Source organism: Scyliorhinus canicula, chromosome 6 (genome assembly GCF_902713615.1).
Source record: "Scyliorhinus canicula chromosome 6, sScyCan1.1, whole genome shotgun sequence".
Lineage (NCBI taxonomy): Eukaryota > Metazoa > Chordata > Chondrichthyes > Carcharhiniformes > Scyliorhinidae > Scyliorhinus > Scyliorhinus canicula.
Window position 1 is genome coordinate 151,967,891 of NC_052151.1, and position 18,015 is coordinate 151,985,905.

General features: G+C 43.8%; 1 protein-coding gene across 5 annotated transcripts in view; it reads right to left on the bottom strand.

Annotated features, from left to right (window-relative positions):
• LOC119967585 (nuclear pore complex protein Nup153-like) overlaps window positions 1-18,015 on the bottom strand; it is a 77,024-nt gene that overhangs the window by 6,869 nt on the left and 52,140 nt on the right. For 2 of the 5 annotated variants that reach the window (XM_038800303.1, XM_038800302.1), the window contains exons 10-13: window positions 14,142-14,501; window positions 10,493-10,840; window positions 5,445-5,804; window positions 4,479-4,565 (exon numbers count right to left, since the gene is read on the bottom strand). In XM_038800303.1, coding sequence (XP_038656231.1) covers window positions 4,479-4,565; window positions 5,445-5,804; window positions 10,493-10,840; window positions 14,142-14,501 — 1,155 coding nt within the window. Of the gene's footprint in view, window positions 1-4,478; window positions 4,627-5,444; window positions 5,805-10,492; window positions 10,841-14,141; window positions 14,502-18,015 lie in introns of all 5 variants that reach the window. The other 3 variants (XM_038800301.1, XM_038800300.1, XM_038800304.1) reach the window with 2 other exon arrangements.

Consider the following 18,015-nt stretch of genomic DNA (forward strand, 5'->3'; position numbering starts at 1 on the left):
CCTGAAGTATGCCGGGTCCTCTGCCTCAGCTTCTTTCCAATAGAAGTCAGGAAGAAATTACCAAAATATTTAATTTGACTATTTCTGACATTTGAAAAATGCATTCTGCAAATTCAAAGTTAATGAAGCAATATCTGTCCCGCCAGTAATTATTATTTTGAAGAAGGACCTCTGGTAATTAATTTAGGACATAGCAGCAGGAGATGGCCAGTTGTCCCTTTGAGCCTGCTCTGCCATTCAATAAGATCGTGACCGATCCAATTGTGGCCTCAACTCCACTTTCCTGTTTGCCCTCCATACGTCTTGACACACTTGTCTATCAAAAATCTACTTAACTCATCCTTGAATAAATTCAATGCCAAATGACCCCCAGAGGGAAACATTTCTCTTCATCTGTCTTGAAAGGGAGACCTCTTATTCTTAAACATTTTCCCAAGTTCTAGCCTCCCCCATGAGAGGAAACATCCTCCCAGCACCCACCCTATCAAGCTTCTTCATAATCTTAGATATTTCATTAAGATCACATCAGGCCCAACCGGTCCAGCTTTCTTCATATTATTTTTTATTTTAAAAAATGTTTTTCTCCAATTAAGGGGCAATTTAGCATGGCCAATCCACGTACCCTGCACATCTTTGGGTTCTGGGGTGTGAGACCCACGCTAATGCAGGGAGAATGTGCAAACTCCACACGGCCAAAGACCCCAGGTTAGAATCGAACCCAGGTCCTTGGTGCCCTGAGGCAGCAGTGTTAACCACTGCACCACCTTGTCACCTTTCTTCATATTATCAACCCTTCATGGCAGGAATGAGTGAAGTGAACCTTCTTTGAACTACTTCTGATGCAATTATATCCTTGTTCCAATGGGGAAACTAAAGGTCTACACAGTATTCCTGATACAGTCTCGCAATACCCTGTACAGCGCAGAAAAACATCCTTAGTTTTATATTCCATTTCCCTTTCAATACACGTCACTATTCACTTTGCCTTTCTAATCACTTGCTGTACCTGGATACCAACTTTTTGTGATTCATGCACCAGGACGCCCAGATCCCTCTGTACTGCAGAGTTCTACAATCTCTCTCCATTTAAATAGTAAACTGATTTTCTATTTCTCCTGACAGAGAACAAGTTCATATTTTCCAGCATTATAGTCTATCTGCCAATTTTTCCCCACTCATTTACCTATATCCCTTTGTGGACTCTATGGCCGGGATTCTCCAACTCCCCCGCCAGGTCAGAGAATTGGCCGGGGGGGGGGGGGGGGGGAGGGTGCAAATTCCGCCCGGCCGCCGGCTGCCGTATTCTCCAGCGGCCGAGGGCGGGATTCACGCCACGCCACTTGGGGGCTGTTGGTATGACTATCCGCCCTGTCAATGACCCTCATAATTTTGTAGACCTCTATCAGGTCGCCCCTCAATCTCCTTTGTTCCAGTGAGAGCAAACCAAGTTTATTTAAACTCTCCTCATAGCTAATGCCCTCCATACCAGGCAACATCCTGGTAAATCTCTTCTGCACCCTTTCTAAAGCCTCCACATCCTTCTGGTAGTGTGGCGACCGGAATTGAACTCTATACTCCTTGTGTGGCCCAACCAAGGTTCTATACAGCTGCAAAATTCCATTATTAACTCCCCATACTCACACTTTCAAGAACCAGAACTCCCTTTTCCTATCTAAATACTTGTCGTAACTTTTATATCTGTTTTATATTTCCGGTTAGCATTCTCTCATGCTCTAATTTCTCCCTCTTTATTTATTTTTTTGAGTCATTTTTGCTGGTTTTTAAAATGTCTTCAATCTTCTGACGTTCCGCCAAAGTTTAAAGATTTGTGTGGTGTTTCTTTCAATTTGATGCTATCCTTAATTATCTTATTTAGTACGGACGATGCATCCTTCTCAGCATTTCTTTCTTACTGGGATAAATCTTTGCTTCGAGTTGTTAAATATCTCTTTAAAAATCTGCCACTGCATCTCTACCTTTAACCAAATTTGCCAGTTCACTTTAGTCAGCTTTGCCTCCATACCTTTACTTAGGTTTAAAACACTAGTCTTAGATCCACAGTTCCCACCTTCAAACTGACCGTAAAATTCAATCAAGTTAAGATCACCATTGCCTGAAGGCTAATCTAAAACTGCTCTAAGAAATTGTTCCAAATACACTGGGTGACATTGGTACAGTAGTGAGAGATGACCTTATCTCGAAAGAGCAAGATGTAGAATCAATTTGGGTAGAAATAAGAAATAGGAAAGGTAAGAGGTCACTTGTGGGAGGAGTTTATAGCTCCCCCTTACACTGTAGAATGGGGTATGCAGGAATAAATAAATGGGGTGTGTAGAAAAGGTACTGCAATAATCATGCCCAATGTTAATCTACATGTAGATTGGATGAATCAGATTGGCGAAAGGTAACCTGGAAAATCAATTTGTAATGAATATCTGAGATTGCCATTATTTGAGATGGTTTAAAGATCTGGGTCTGGATTCTCCGACCCCCCGCCGGGTCGGAGAATCGATGGGGGGAGGGGGGGGGGCGACGTGAATCCCACCCCTGCCGGCCGCCGGATTCACCGGCACCGAAGAATTGGCGGGGGCGGGAATTGCGCCGTGCCGGTCGGCGAGCACTCCCCCCCCCCATCCCCCCCCCTCCCCCCCCCCCCCCCCTGCGATTCTCCAGCCGAAGTCCCGCAGCTGCAATTGCAATGCCTCTCCCGCTAGCGTGAATCAAACCACCTCCCTTACCGGGGGGACAGGCGGCACGGGCGCTCTCCGGGGTCCGGGGGCGATCTGGCCCCGGGGTTGCCCACAGAGTGGGCCCGCGATCGGGGCCCACCGATCCGCGGGTGGGCCTGTGCCGTGGGGGCACTCTTTTCCTTCCGCGTCGGGCATAGCCTCCGCGATGGCCAACGCGGAAGTGACCCCCTCCCCTGCACATGCGCAGGGATGACGCCAGCAACCGCTGATGCTCCAGCGCATGCGCAGACTTCCGCCGGCCGACGAAGTCCCTTTGGCCCCGGTTGAGAAATCCGCACCTTTGGGGTGGCCCGACGCCGGAGTGGTTCACGCCACTCCATCCCGCCGGGACCCCCCGCCCCGCCGGGTAAGGGAGAATCCAGCCCCTAAACTGGGGATTTCTTGGGGTTCATATTAACTACACTCTTCATTTCAGATCAGATAAACAGGGATGAGTTGTGATTAACACTGCCTCAGTTCTCATTTATATAGAAATCACTACCTACAGACAGAGGGGTAATCTGAAAACCTTCTCCCACATACAAATTGCTGACATTAATACAGCCCAGAGTTCTGAAACTAGTCTGTTTACATCTCTTCTCTGAGTTCAAAAATATCCATATGAAACAAAGTGGAGAACATTTTTTGTAGTGATGTCTTAGCTGCAGGCTATCTAGTATATGTTGCAAGCATTGCCAAGTGGGAGGAGGAGCTGGGGATAATGTTGGAGGAGGGATTATGGTGCGAAGTGCTATGGAGGGCTAATGCCTCAACCTCATGCGCGAGGCTGGTGTTGATTCAATTAAAAGAGGTGCATAAGGCGCACTTAATGAAGGCGAGGATGAGCCAGCTGTTTGAGGTGGTGGAGGATAGCCCCGAACAGTGCAGGAGGGGCCCAGTTAATCATGTACTTATGTTCTGGTCCTGCCCGAACTTGGAGAAATTTTGGGGGTCGTTTGTAGCACCACTGTCCTACACTGAGATTTGGAGCCGGGTCCCCTGGAGGTCATTTTGGGGTGTCAGATATGCCGGAGTTGCAGATGAGGGTGGGGACAGATGTCTTTGTCTTTGCCTCGTTGATTGCTCGCAGGGGGGATCATGTTAGGGTGGAGGTCAGCTTCTCCCCCCCCCCCCCCCCCCCCCCCCCAAAGTGCCTCGGTGTAGATGGGAGATCTAATGGAGTTTGGAGTTTCTATAGAAGGAGAAGGTGAAATTTACTCGGGAGGGGGGGTGGGGGGTGGCATGGGGAGGGGGGTGGGGTTGCACCTGAGATGGGTTTTGACTACCTTACAGTTTGGGGATCTGGTTGCTGTCAGAGGGTGGTGTGTTTGAGTTTATTCTTTGTATAAATGTTAAAATATTGAAAATTTGAATTTTAAAAATATGTTTTTTAAAAATATTTTGCAAGTATTATTCGTATTCATTGAGTGAATAAACAAGGTCGATCTGGATTCAGGTGCGTAATTGCACAAATATGGTCATTAGTGCAGAATCGCCTGGCCAAATAAACTTATTCTGCGCTGTACTATTATATACTATTAGTAAAAAATTAGCAAGAGCATGATAGCTACTTAAACTTTTACCAAATTTGGAGACTTTTGACTCTATTTCCAATGTAAACATGACAATTGAACATTTGGAGCATGACTAGACAAAACCTTTCAGAAAAGTCACTGTAACATGAGTGTGTTACTGCAGTGTTGAGAATGGACAAACAGGAAAGTGAAAGTGTTATCACACTGAACTTACCGAGTAGTGGTGATTGGTGAAAGATGGAACGATTCCTGGCAAGTTGGCTGCGTTGGGACATTTGCTCCAAATTGAAAGACATTGTTACTGGTTGGACCACAAAAATTACAATTTGGTACCATGTTACCAGAGAAGTGGAAACCAGTTCCTACAATAAGATTGAAAACAAATGCTGCCATTTTTCAAGCTGCATTCAATAAAATGCCATCATACAAAACATTTCTATAAAATTATTTATCGTCAATTCATTTTCAATACATTATTTATATATAAATATACAATATTCATATTTGTGTATATAAATATTGTAAACTGATTCAGTAACTGAATTGAGTATTTAATAAACAGAAAATTTGTATGTGTCCACAGTTAATGATGCTATTGAAATAAGAAGTTTTACCTTACACAATCCCATGATGTCGCAGGATATTTAGAGCCAGTTAAATACTTTTGAACTCATGTTTAAAATATAGAAAAAGTGACACTCAAATTGTACACGACAAAGTCCCACAACCAATAATGTGATAATACCCAGAAAATCGGTCTTAAATGTCATTAATCATTCGTAATCCTACTGAGGTTAACAAAACTAAATGTTGTTAAATTGAAGCCTCTGAACATGAATATTCTTTAAGTGTTCAGGTTTTTAAAAGTCTTCTGCCAAAATTAAGAAAAGGTAGTTAAAGATGCCCCCACAAGAAAGTTACTGAAAAGTTTTTAGAATGGCGCAGTGGTTAGCACTGCTGCCTCACGGCACCGAGGACCCAGCTTCGATTCTGGCCCCGGGTCACTGAATGTGTTTGCACATTCTCCAGTGTCTGTCTGGGTCTCAATCCAAAAGATGTGCAGGGTAAGTGGATCGGTCACGCAAAATTGCCCCTTATTTGGAAACATTTAAATTTCAAAAAGTCTTTAGAAAAGCTAATTGCCGCAAAACATTCAAAACTTTCACAGCGTAGAGCGTACCAGTAAATTGAGCCGATGAAGGATTGTCAGTGAGACCAGTATTAATCACTCCACTAGTCAATGCTGAGCGTGTCTGGCCAAAGACAGAAGGGAAGGTGACAGAGGATGCAAACGTTCCAGAACTAATATCGTTCCTGCCTGCTTCGTTAGAGCATTTAAAGGTAAAAGCTGGGGCCTGAAACGATGTGCTAGCAACCGCTGTTGTGGTCATGTCTGACTTGGATGACGCAGGGCAAGCAACCATTGACTGTCCTGTACAACTGTTTGTCCTGTAGCTAGACGATGGGTCAAAAACACGTGGGAAAGATATGGAGATCGATGATTCTTGGATGCTGCAGGACCTTCTTGCGTCAGATTTATCTGCACACAAATAGGAAAATTCACATCATTTTCAATAAATTGACAACATTTTTCTCAACTGACTGGGGCAACACGGTAGCATGGTGGTTAGCATAAATGCTTCACAGCTCCAGGGTCCCAGGTTCGATTCCCGGCTGGGTCACTGTCTGTGCGGAGTCTGCACGTCCTCCCCGTGTGTGCGTGGGTTTCCTCCGGGTGCTCCGGTTTCCTCCCACAGTCCAAAGATGTGCGGGTTAGGTGGATTGGCCATGCTAAATTGCCCTTAGTGTCCTAAAAAGGTAAGGTTAAGGAGGGGGTTGTTGGGTTATGGGTATAGGGTGGATACGTGGGTTTGAGTAGGGTGATCATGGCTCGGCACAACATCGAGGGCCGAAGGGCCTGTTCTGTGCTGTACTGTTCTATGTTCTGACTGTTCATTTGTGAGGCAAGACAGTGAGTGCGAGCAGGATATTTGACTTGGGAGGAAGGTGCAATCTGTGGGTGTTGATAAGCCTCAGGCAGGGAGCACCAGGGTTTCCTTGTAGATTTTAAATTATTATATTGAAAAGTGAGTAATAAAAATCCCCTGGAATTACTCAGAAGGTGATTCATCAGTACAATGAGAGAATCCATATTTAGGAGCACTTCTACTCCCGAGGAAATTACTCATGGAAAGACAATACATGTTTTCAAAGCCTTTCAAGCTTATCAAGAATTACAAAATGAGAGAGGGTGACGAAGTTGCAAATTTAGATTCTAGTTGCTTCACAATGTTACCTCAGTTGTAATCGGAACAGTCAATTGTTACACTACTTATTTTCTCTTTTAGTCGATTGTGTCAAACGTTTAATTTCAGTGAGAGATATTGATTTTATTCTCATCTGTTCCACATCTTTCTTTAAAAAGATGGCTAATTCTTTTTTAATGTGCTTAACCAACAGACAGTTGGATGCACAACAGCTTTCAACTGTAGAAAGGCCCAGATTTTGGCTCCTGGGTTAGGTGTACAGAGACATGTGAATTCCTGGTCTGTGTATGCAACCTTTAAAAATGGCCAGGGTGGGAGTTTTATTCAGGGGAGCGGGTTGGATAAAATGGAGACTGTCGGGTGTGGTAATGGGAGCAGAAGGCCTGCCTTTGTGCTCCAGCCATGTTTTTTTTTTAATTGGCTCATTGACCATCACTTATTTCCCGTCCTTGAAGGCATTTATGAGTCAACCACATTGCTGTGGATCTGGAGATACATGTAGGCCAGACCAGGTTAGGACAACAGATTTAGAACATAGAACATAGAACAGTACAGCACAGAACAGGCCCTTCGGCCCTCAATGTTGTGCCGAGCCATGATCACCCTACTCAAACCCACGTATCCACCCTATACCCGTAACCCAACAACCCCCCCTTAACCTTACTTTTATTAGGACACTACGGGCAATTTAGCATGGCCAATCCACCTAACCCGCACATCTTTGGACTGTGGGAGGAAACCGGAGCACCCGGAGGAAACCCACGCACACAGGGGGAGGACGTGCAGACTCCGCACAGACAGTGACCCAGCCGGGAATCGAACCTGGGACCCTGGAGCTGTGAAGCATTTATGCTAACCACCATGCTACCCTGCAGACCCTAACCTGGTCTGGCCTACATGTATCTCCAGATCCACAGCAATGTGGTTGACTCATAAATGCCTTCAAGGACGGGAAATAAGTGATGGTCAATGAGCCAATTAAAAAAGATTTCTTTCCCGAAAGGACATTAGTGAACCAGATGGTTTTTTTAGACAATCGATAATGGTTTCATGGTTAGCTTTAGACTTTAATTCCAGATTTTTTAAAATTGAATTCAAATTTCACCATCTGCCGTGGCGGGATTTGAACCCAGGTCCCTAGAGCATTACTCTGGGTTTCTGCATTACTAGATTGTCCCGTGACAGAACCTCTCCATCGTGCCATATATCTGGGCCAAAGCGACTCAGAGATTTGAACACTTAAATTAATGAGTGGAAATCATTGACACGCACCTCTCATTGCATAAAGCTGCACAGGAACTCGAAAGGTTAAACACTAGCTGTGTTTCAACCGGCAATGTATAACATACACTTCCAAGCTGTCTTCAATGTGCAACATGTAGACATTTCTCATTTATTTTCCATTCTTATTCTTGCCAATGTTTGTCTTCTAGCAATGGCTCTTTGTTACATTACTAATGCTAATGTTTTACTGAATTAACTGTTCTTTGCGAGACAAGGCAGTGTGTGGCAAAGTGGTTTTTGACTTGGGAGAATTTGCAGTCTGTGGGTGTAGGTAAGGCCCAAGGTTTCCCTGTAGATCTTGGATTATTATACTGCAACGTGAGTAAGAAACACACCCTGAAATTACTCGAAAGGTGATTCTCAGCACAGTGCGAACATGTATCAACAGAAATGTAGTTGACTGTCAAATGCCCTCTGAAATGGAGGGCAGATAGGGACAGCAATAAATGTTGGACCAGTCAGCAATGCTCACTTCCCGTAAAATGAATTTGAAAAAAAAGGAACTATCCTACTCCACATGGAAACCATAATTGAATATAACACAAGGAAATTTAATTCTTGGACCTCTTTATAACCACAAACCCTCCTTGCCGCCAACTTTATTTGGAGGTTTTGGCAATCATTGATATAATGCCACTATCAGTTACAATACATGCAGTCGAATGGCCTCGTTACGCCCAACTTGGTGACTCGACAAGGTCTGGTGAGAGCCCTCTCGCAAGATTTGAGATGCTCGGAACTTGTCGAGATCTGGACCTCGCCCTCGCTGGACGAGATCCAGATTTACATATTTAAGTGAGCCAAAAGGCTCATTTAAATATGTTGCCTCCCGATTCTCCTGGGTCGCGGGAATGAACGCCGGTGCCTGGGAAATCTCGCCATAGCGCTGTTTGGCACTGGTCCACACAAACATGGACCAGGTGTATTGGCATCTGTGGGATCTCCCAGGCCATCGGAGGTCCCCCAAGGGTGGTCAGGCTCTGAGAAGGGTGGTATCCTGACACTGCTGCTGGCACCTGGGCACCTTGGCAGTGCCATCCTGGCATGGCCAGAGTGCCCAGGTGGCACTGTAAAGATGTCGGGGTACTGCCAGGCTGGCAGTGCCAAGGTGCCAGGTTGCTCATGCCAGGGATCTGGCCCAGGGTGATGGAGAGGGGATCCAGAGGCTGTGGTGGGGCACCTGAGGGGGATCAAGAGATCGGGGCGGCATTTAAAATTGACGCCCCAATCTCTTCCTGCACTGATGAGCTCGACAGTGCAGGAAGTGAGTTAAGTGCGACCTCTGCGAGGTTAAAAAGAAAAGAGTCCCGTTTGATAGCAGTGTCGTTCTCGGTGCCGAGAAACATCCTGTATATACGCCCAAAACAGGACTCTGTTCATGCCCAATTGTATCAGTGTCCCAAATGCTTCATAGGTTCCCAGCTTTTGCAGTTTTATGAAATCCTCGTCTGGCTGTAGTAAGCACCTACATCATCACCCAAAACTCAGGAGATAATTCGTGGTAATGGTGTTAAAATTGGGAGTGGTAGATTGCAAATGTTGAGAGCATTGAAAATCCAAAACAGAACTTCAATGTTTAGGTAAATTGCTCAACACTGAGATGTCAGCAGATAGAATTCACTGAAACAAGTCAACAAGGATGTTTTTTAAATGTCCTTTTAAAAATATCCCATACATGTGTTGCCTCAATGCAAACGACACCATCCCCTTGCACACCAGGTCATCTGACATTTGTTCTTAAAGTTGCTACATTTTGTTGCAATCTCTCTTAAAACATCACTTTAATATCTAACACATTTTCCCCCCCTTCAGTTCTGACTAAGAGCCAAAAGTACTCAAGCGTCAACTCTGTTTCTCTCTCCTTACAGATGCTGCTGGACTTTTTCAGCATCCTCTGTTCTTGTTTCAGATTCCAGCATCCGCAGTATTTTGCTTATTTTAACAAACATGTTTTGCGATAGATTAGACAAGGTAAAAATGTAAGTTTTAAGTCAATACAGTACAATCTCAATTGTGAAATGAATGTTAATGGGATATCCCAGTGGACATGGGGATCTTGGAAAGACAGATGCAGGTCATCTCTAACTCTTATCAATACTGCCCCTCTTTCACTTTATCCAGCCAGCCAACAATAGCGCTTTAGGGGGGGGGGGGGGGGGGGGGGGAGGAGGAGGAGGAGGAGGAGAGATTGCTAAATGATCGTTTAATGGAAAACTCTTACAAAATTGACAAAATAAATTATTACGCTTTATCATCATTTGGGAGATGATGTCACAGTTGTGATGTCACTGGACTAGTAGTCCAAAGGCCCAGGTTAATGCTCGGGGGACACGGGTTCAAATCCCTCCATGGCTGCTGACGGAATTTAAATTTTTTTAAATGTCTGGAATTGAAAGCTAATTTCAGTAATGGTGATGGTGATTGTCTTTAAAAAAACTCCATCTGTTTCACTAATGTCCTTTAAGGCAGGAAATTTCTCTGCCATCTCTCCTGGTCTGGCCTACATGTGACTGCAGATCCCCAGAAATGCGGTCGACTCTTAACTGCCCTCTGAAACGGCCTGGCAAGACATTGGGTTTCAAGGTCAATTTGGGGTAGGAAACGGTGATGTCCACATCGCATGGGAGAATTAAAACAAATGAAATCCAACTGAGCCATGAAACAGAATGTCACAAACCTGGAGTTAGGGAATCTCTATCCTTTTGCACACTCTTCTGTTGTTTCTGCTTTCCACGGGGGAGATTTTCATCATACCCTGACCCAGCAGACGCAACGAGCAAACAGGCAGTAGGGTTTGCTTCAGTGGGTAACAGGACGTTTTCACACTCCGAGCCAGCTGGAAGAAGTTCAACTATGCTGATGCTTGACGTGTTAGCTGAAGCGACCGTTTGTGGGACAGAACAAATTACTTCATTTATGTGAGAACAGGAGGAGGTTGCCAAGGGTGCAGACATCTCTGTTACATCAATATTCTGAGGGTTTGTCACTATGCATATGTCGCTACTTTGTGCCTGGGTGCTCATTTCTGTAAATAAGACGTCACAGATGCAGTAGGTTTTCTCGGAAAAGTGACCATGATTTCTACATACATGTAAGGCTTTAGCATTTCAACTATGTACAAATTTCCAATTCCATATGCTAAAGTCTGCTTTTCAATAAGATTAGTCCTGATTTAAAGGATGGATTCTATTATTTTTTATCATTCACTCTTTGCCCAAACACTATTTATCTATGTATTTACGTTGTGCATTTATGTATGCCCTATGTTTTCTTTTCATGTATGGAATGGTCGGCCTGGACTGCAGACCTCGGTACCCATGACAATAAACAAATCCAATTCAATCCAACACTGGTTAATGTAGAAGTTATAGACTCTCCACCTTTCAACTATATTTGAATGCCGCTGTGAGGATCCACCAAATTGCACCGTGGCAGAATTGTGTATTAAAAATGTGAATGCACAGATGTTGCGCAAGATTACATTGCAAAGTGTGACAAAGATCCATCCATCTGCCTCCAAATGATGTTTGAAGTAATAATGTAAAATTAACGACTCTGATTTTAAATGAACTGCACAAACTTTTTACCACTTGCACACACAAGAGATGTCATGTCTAACTTGGTGTCATGTGAGAGTACCTTTAAGAAATTGGTGTTTATAAATGGGTGAGTATATAAATATCTGTAGTGAGAGTAACTTTAAGAAATGGGTGTTTAAGAAATGTACCTTTAAGAAATGGGTGTTTATCAATGATGTCAGAGTGTGGGTGGAGCTGGGCTGTCTGTCAGATTTTTACTTTCATTTTAGGCTGTTTCCTGCAGGGTGTACTTTAGTTTCGTTTTCAGAGCTGGATAGCTGCAGTCACAGCCAGAAGGTGTACTACTCTTTCTCTGTAATGTAAAAACTGTATATTGATCATTTGATGATTTAAAACTAATAACTGCTCTCAGTAGTGACTTTAACCTGATGTGCTTCTGTTAAAGGTTTTGTTTTTAAGTCTTATGGCTGTTTAAAGGAAAGCTTAAAGGATTACATAGTGTTGTATACTTTGGGGGTTATATTTGAATTAATGGTTGCTAAGATGTTCACTGTATGTTTTAAAAAGGTTAGCTTGAGTTCATAGAATAAACATTGTTTTGCTTTAAAAAATACTTTTCCATTTCTGCTGTACCACACCTGTAGAGTGGGCTGTGTGCTCCCCATACCACAATCTAGTAAAAGTTGTGGGTCAGGTGAACTCCATGATACACTTTGGGGTTCTCTAAACCCTGGTCCATAACAAATTGGGGGCTTGTCCGGGATAAAAGTCCTTCTGTTGGATTGGCTTAGTGAACTTAAAGACAGTGAGGGGTGAGCATATTGTGGTTGCTTTTAAGGTGTGGTATTTTAGTTTAAGTAGGGTGTGTGTAGTGGGCAATGGCTCTTTCAGAGGCTCTGTCGTTTTTGAGGGTGGAGACGGTCACATGCAGTACCTTACGGACAGAGACTAAAAGCAGACTGTTAGGTTTGGCAAAAACATTGCAGTTAACATTACCTGACAAAATGTGAAAAGATGAGGTAATTATGGCGGTGGCTAAGCATTTAAAGTTGCCTGAGATACAGTCTGACTCATGAGAAATGGCAAAGATCCAGTTACAGATTAAGAAACTTGAACATGAAAAAGAATTAAAGCAGCTTGAATATGCAATGAGAGAAAAAGAAAGAGAAAGGGAGATACAGATCAGGGAAAAAGAAAAGGAGAGAGAAGAAAGAAACAAGGAAAGAGATAGAGAGGAAAGGGAAAAAGAGAGAGTTTGAACTTCAGAAAATGGCTATGAAACATAACTGTCAGTTAAAATTGGCAGACGTAAAGGGAAACGTACAGTTGGAGGATAATGATGAGGATAGTGAGAAAGAGAGTCATAGTCGAAGGCTTGGTGGGGATCTATTTAAATATGTCCAAGCATTGCCAAGGTTTGACGAGAAGGAGGTAGAAGCCTTTTTCACTTCATTTAAGAAGGTAGATAAACAAATGAAATGGCCACAGGACATGTAGGTATTACTGATTCAAACAAAGCTGGTAGGTAGGGCTAGTGAAGTGTTTGCATCACTACCGGAGGAGGTATCTGGGATGAATGAGGAGGTGAAAAAATCCATCTTGGGTGCATATGAACTAGTGCCTGAAGCTGACAAAGGTTTAGAAATTTAAGGAAAGAATTTGGTCAAGCATACATGGAGTTTGAAAGGATCAAACAGAGTAATTTTGATAGGTGGATAAGGGCTTTAAAAATAGACCAAAGATATGAAGCTCTCAGAGAAATTATACTTTTGGAGGAGTTAAAAAATTCAATTCCTGATGTAGTGAGGACTCATGTGAAACAGAAGAGGGTTAAAACTGCGGATTAGCAGCAGAAATGGCAGATCATTATGAATTCGTTCATAAATCAAAGCTTGGTCTCCAACATTAGTTTCAGCCGGTGAGGGATAGAAACTGGGGCATGAGAAATACTCAAGCGGTAAAAGTAAAGGCGATCTGATGGGAGATAATAAGGAGAGTGTACGTCAGACTAAAAACAAATCCAGGACGGTGGAAAAGAAATATAAAATTTCAAATATTTTCACTGTAATAAACTAGGCCATGTAAAGTCACAGTGTTGGTGGTTGAAGAAAAGCATTGGGAAGGCTGATGTGGTAAAACAGGATAAGACAGTGGGTTTGTTAAAATGGTAAACAAAAGCCCAAGTGAAGCGAAGGAGGTGCAAAAGATTGTACAGCCTGATCAAGAGGTGATTGATCAGAACGTGCCAGATCTCTTTAAAGAATTTACTTGTGTGGGTAAAGTTTACTCATATGTATCAGGAGGAGCAGGTAAAGAAATCACAATTTTAAGAGATACAGGAGCTAGTCAATCTTTAATGGTAAGAGATGAGGAGTTATGTAGTTTCGGAAAAATGTTGCCAGAAAAGATGGTAATATGTGGAATTCAGGGTGAGAGGAGTAGTGTTCCATTATATAAGGTAAGGTTGGAAAGTCCAGTGAAGAGTGGGGAAGTGATAGTAGGAGTAAAACACAAGAAAGTTACTGAAAAGTTTTTAGAATGGCGCAGTGGTTAGCACTGCTGCCTCACGGCACCGAGGATCCAGCTTCGATTCTGGCCCCGGGTCACTGAATGTGTGGAGTTTGCACATTCTCCAGTGTCTGGCTGGGTCTCAATCCAAAAGATGTGCAGGGTAGGTGGATCGGTCACGCAAAATTGCCCCTTATTTGGAAACATTTAAATTTCAAAAAGTCTTTAGAAAAGCTAACTGCCGCAAAACATTCAAAACTTTCACAGCGTAGAGCGTACCAGTAAATTGAGCCGATGAAGGATTGTTAGTGAGACCAGTATTAACCACTCCACTAGTCAATGCTGAGCGTGTCTGGCCAAAGACAGAAGGGAAGGTGACAGAGGATGCAAACGTTCCAGAACTAATATCGTTCCTGCCTGCTTTGTTAGAGCATTTAAAGGTAAAAGCTGGGGCCTGAAACGATGTGCTAGCAACCGCTGTTGTGGTCATGTCTGATTTGGATGACGCAGGGCAAGCAACCATTGACTGTCCTGTACAACTGTTTGTCCTGTAGCTAGACGATGGGCCAAAAACATGTGGGAAAGATATGGAGATCGATGATTCTTGGATGCTGCAGGACCTTCTTGCGTCAGATTTATCTGCACACAAATAGGAAAATTCACATCATTTTCAATAAATTGACAACATTTTTCTCAACTGACTGGGGCAACACGGTAGCATGGTGGTTAGCATAAATGCTTCACAGCTCCAGGGTCCCAGGTTCGATTCCCGGCTGGGTCACTGTCTGTGCGGAGTCTGCACGTCCTCCCCCTGTGTGCGTGGGTTTCCTCCGGGTGCTCCGGTTTCCTCCCACAGTCCAAAGATGTGCGGGTTAGGTGGATTGGCCATGCTAAATTGCCCGTAGTGTCCTAAAAAGGTAAGGTTAAGGAGGGGGTTGTTGGGTTACGGGTATAGGGTGGATACGTGGGTTTGAGTAGGGTGATCATGGCTCGGCACAACATCGAGGGCCGAAGGGCCTGTTCTGTGCTGTACTGTTCTATGTTCTGACTGTTCATTTGTGAGGCAAGACAGTGAGTGCGAGCAGGATATTTGACTTGGGAGGAAGGTGCAATCTGTGGGTGTTGATAAGCCTCAGGCAGGGAGCACCAGGGTTTCCTTGTAGATTTTTAATTATTATATTGAAAAGTGAGTAATAAAAATCCCCTGGAATTACTCAGAAGGTGATTCATCAGCACAATGAGAGAATCCATATTTAGGAGCACTTCTACTCCCGAGGAAATTACTCATGGAAAGACAATACATGTTTTCAAAGCCTTTCAAGCTTATCAAGAATTACAAAATGAGAGAGGGTGACGAAGTTGCAAATTTAGATTCTAGTTGCTTCACAATGTTACCTCAGTTGTAATCGGAACAGTCAATTGTTACACTACTTATTTTCTCTTTTAGTCGATTATGTCAAACGTTTAATTTCAGTGAGAGATATTGATTTGATTCTCATCTGTTCCACATCTTTCTTTAAAAAGATGGCTAATTCTTTTTTAATGTGCTTAACCAACATACAGTTGGATGCACAACAGCTTTCAACTGTAGAAAGGCCCAGATTTTGGCTCCTGGGTTAGGTGTACAGAGACATGTGAATTCCTGGTCTGTGTATGCAATCTTTAAAAATGGCCAGGGTGGGAGTTTTATTCAGAGGAGCGGGTTGGATAAAATGGAGGCTGTCGGGTGTGGTAATGGGAGCAGAAGGCCTGCCTTTGTGCTCCAGCCATGTTTTTTTTTTAATTGGCTCATTGACCATCACTTATTGCCCATCCTTGAGGGCATTTATGAGTCAACCACATTGCTGTGGATCTGGAGATACATGTAGGCCAGACCAGGTTAGGACAACAGATTTCTTTCCCGAAAGGACATTAGTGAACTGGATGGTTTTTTTAGACAATCGATAATGGTTTCATGGTTAGCTTTAGACTTTAATTCCAGATTTAAAAAAATTGAATTCAAATTTCACCATCTGCCATGGCGGGATTTGAACCCAGGTCCCTAGAGCATTACTCTGAGTTTCTGCATTACTAGTCCAATGCCAATACCATTATGCCACTGCCACTGTTGAATTAAATTGAAAAACAAATTCAACAAAACAATCCCTCAGCCCTCACGCCATTCTTCAGCTCCCCCCACACTCCCCACAGTCTACCTGTACAACTATATGCCACCCCTAGACTCCCACACATCCTACATGGCCCCCATATTCCCGAAGCCCTTCTACCAAGTTCACATCTCCTTTTACCTGGTCTAATCTGCACTCCTCGCCCACCAAAATGCCATTTATGGAGGCGGCTGGTGATTTAATTGGCCTGCCATCTCTGTATACTGCACACGTGTTATCCCTGGCCGGACTCCACTCTCGCCTATGCAAAAATGGAACATGCCGATTTTGGTGTGGGAATTTCTGGCCATTTCCGGGATTGTCCCGTGACAGAACCTCTCCATCGTGTCAAATATCTGGGTCAAAGTGACTCAGAGATTTGAACACTTGAATTAATGGGTGGAAATCATTAACACACACCTCTCATTGCATAAAGCTGCACAGGAACTCGAAAGGTTAAACACTAGCTGTGTTTCAACCGGCAATGTATAACATGCACTTCCAAGCTGTCTTCAATGTGCAACATGTAGACATTTCTCATTTATTTTCCATTCTTATTCTTGCCAATGTTTGTCTGCTAGCAATGGCTCTTTGTTACATTACTAATGCTAATGGTTTACTGAATTAACTGTTCTTTGCGAGACAAGGCAGTGTGTGGCAAAGTGGTTTTTGACTTGGGAGAATTTGCAGTCTGTGGGTGTAGGTAAGGCCCAAGGTTTCCCTGTAGATCTTGGATTATTATATTGCAACGTGAGTAAGAAACACACCCTGAAATTACTCGAAAGGTGATTCTCAGCACAGTGTGAACATGTATCAACAGAAATGTAGTTGACTGTCAAATGCCCTCTGAAATGGAGGGCAGATAGGGACAGCAATAAATGTTGGACCAGTCAGCAATGCTCACTTCCCATAAAATGAATTTGAAAAAAAAGGAACTATCCTACTCCACATGGAAATATTAATTGAATATAAAAAAAGGAAATTTAATTCTTGGACCTCTTTATAACCACAAACCCGCCTTGCCGCCAACTTTATTTGGAGGTTTTGGCAATCATTGATATAATGCCACTATCAGTTACAATGCATGTAGTCGAATGGCCTCATTACGCCCAACTTGGTGACTCGACGAGGTCTGGCGAGAGCCCTCTCGCAAGATTTGCGATGCTCGGAACTTGTCAAGATCTGGACCTCGCCCTCGCTGGACGAGATCCAGATTTACATATTTAAGTGAGCCAAAAGGCTCATTTAAATACATTGCCTCCCGATTCTCCTGGGTCGCGGGAATGAACGCCGGTGCCTGGGAAATCTCGCCATAGCGCTGTTTAGCACTGGTCCACACAAACATGGACCAGGTGTATTGGCATCTGGGGGATCTCCCAGGCCATCGGAGGTCCCCCAAGGCTGGTCAGGATCTGAGAAGGGTGGTATCCTGACACTGCTGCTGGCACCTGGGCACCTTGGCAGTGCCATCCTGGCATGGCCAGAGTTCCCAGGTGGCACTGTAAGGATGTCGGGGTACTGCCAGGCTGGCAGTGCCAAGGTGCCAGGTTGCTCATGCCAGGGATCTGGCCCAGGGTGATGGAGAGGGGATCCAGAGGCTGTGGTGGGGCACCTGAGGGGGATCAAGAGATCGGGGCGGCATTTAAAATTGACGCCCCAATCTCTTCCTGCACTGATGAGCTCGACAGTGCAGGAAGTGAGTAAAGTGCGACCTCTGCGAGGTTAAAAAGAAAAGAGTCCCGTTTGATAGCAGTGTCGTTCTCGGTGCCGAGAAACATCCTGTATATACGCCCAAAACAGGACTCTGTTCGTGCCCAATTGTATCAGTGTCCCAAATGCTTCATAGGTTCCCAGCTTTTGCAGTTTTATGAAATCCTCGTCTGGCTGTAGTAAGCACCTACATCATCACCCAAAACTCAGGAGATAATTCGTGGTAATGGTGTTAAAATTGGGAGTGGTAGATTGCAAATGTTGAGAGCATTGAAAATCCAAAACAGAACTTCAAT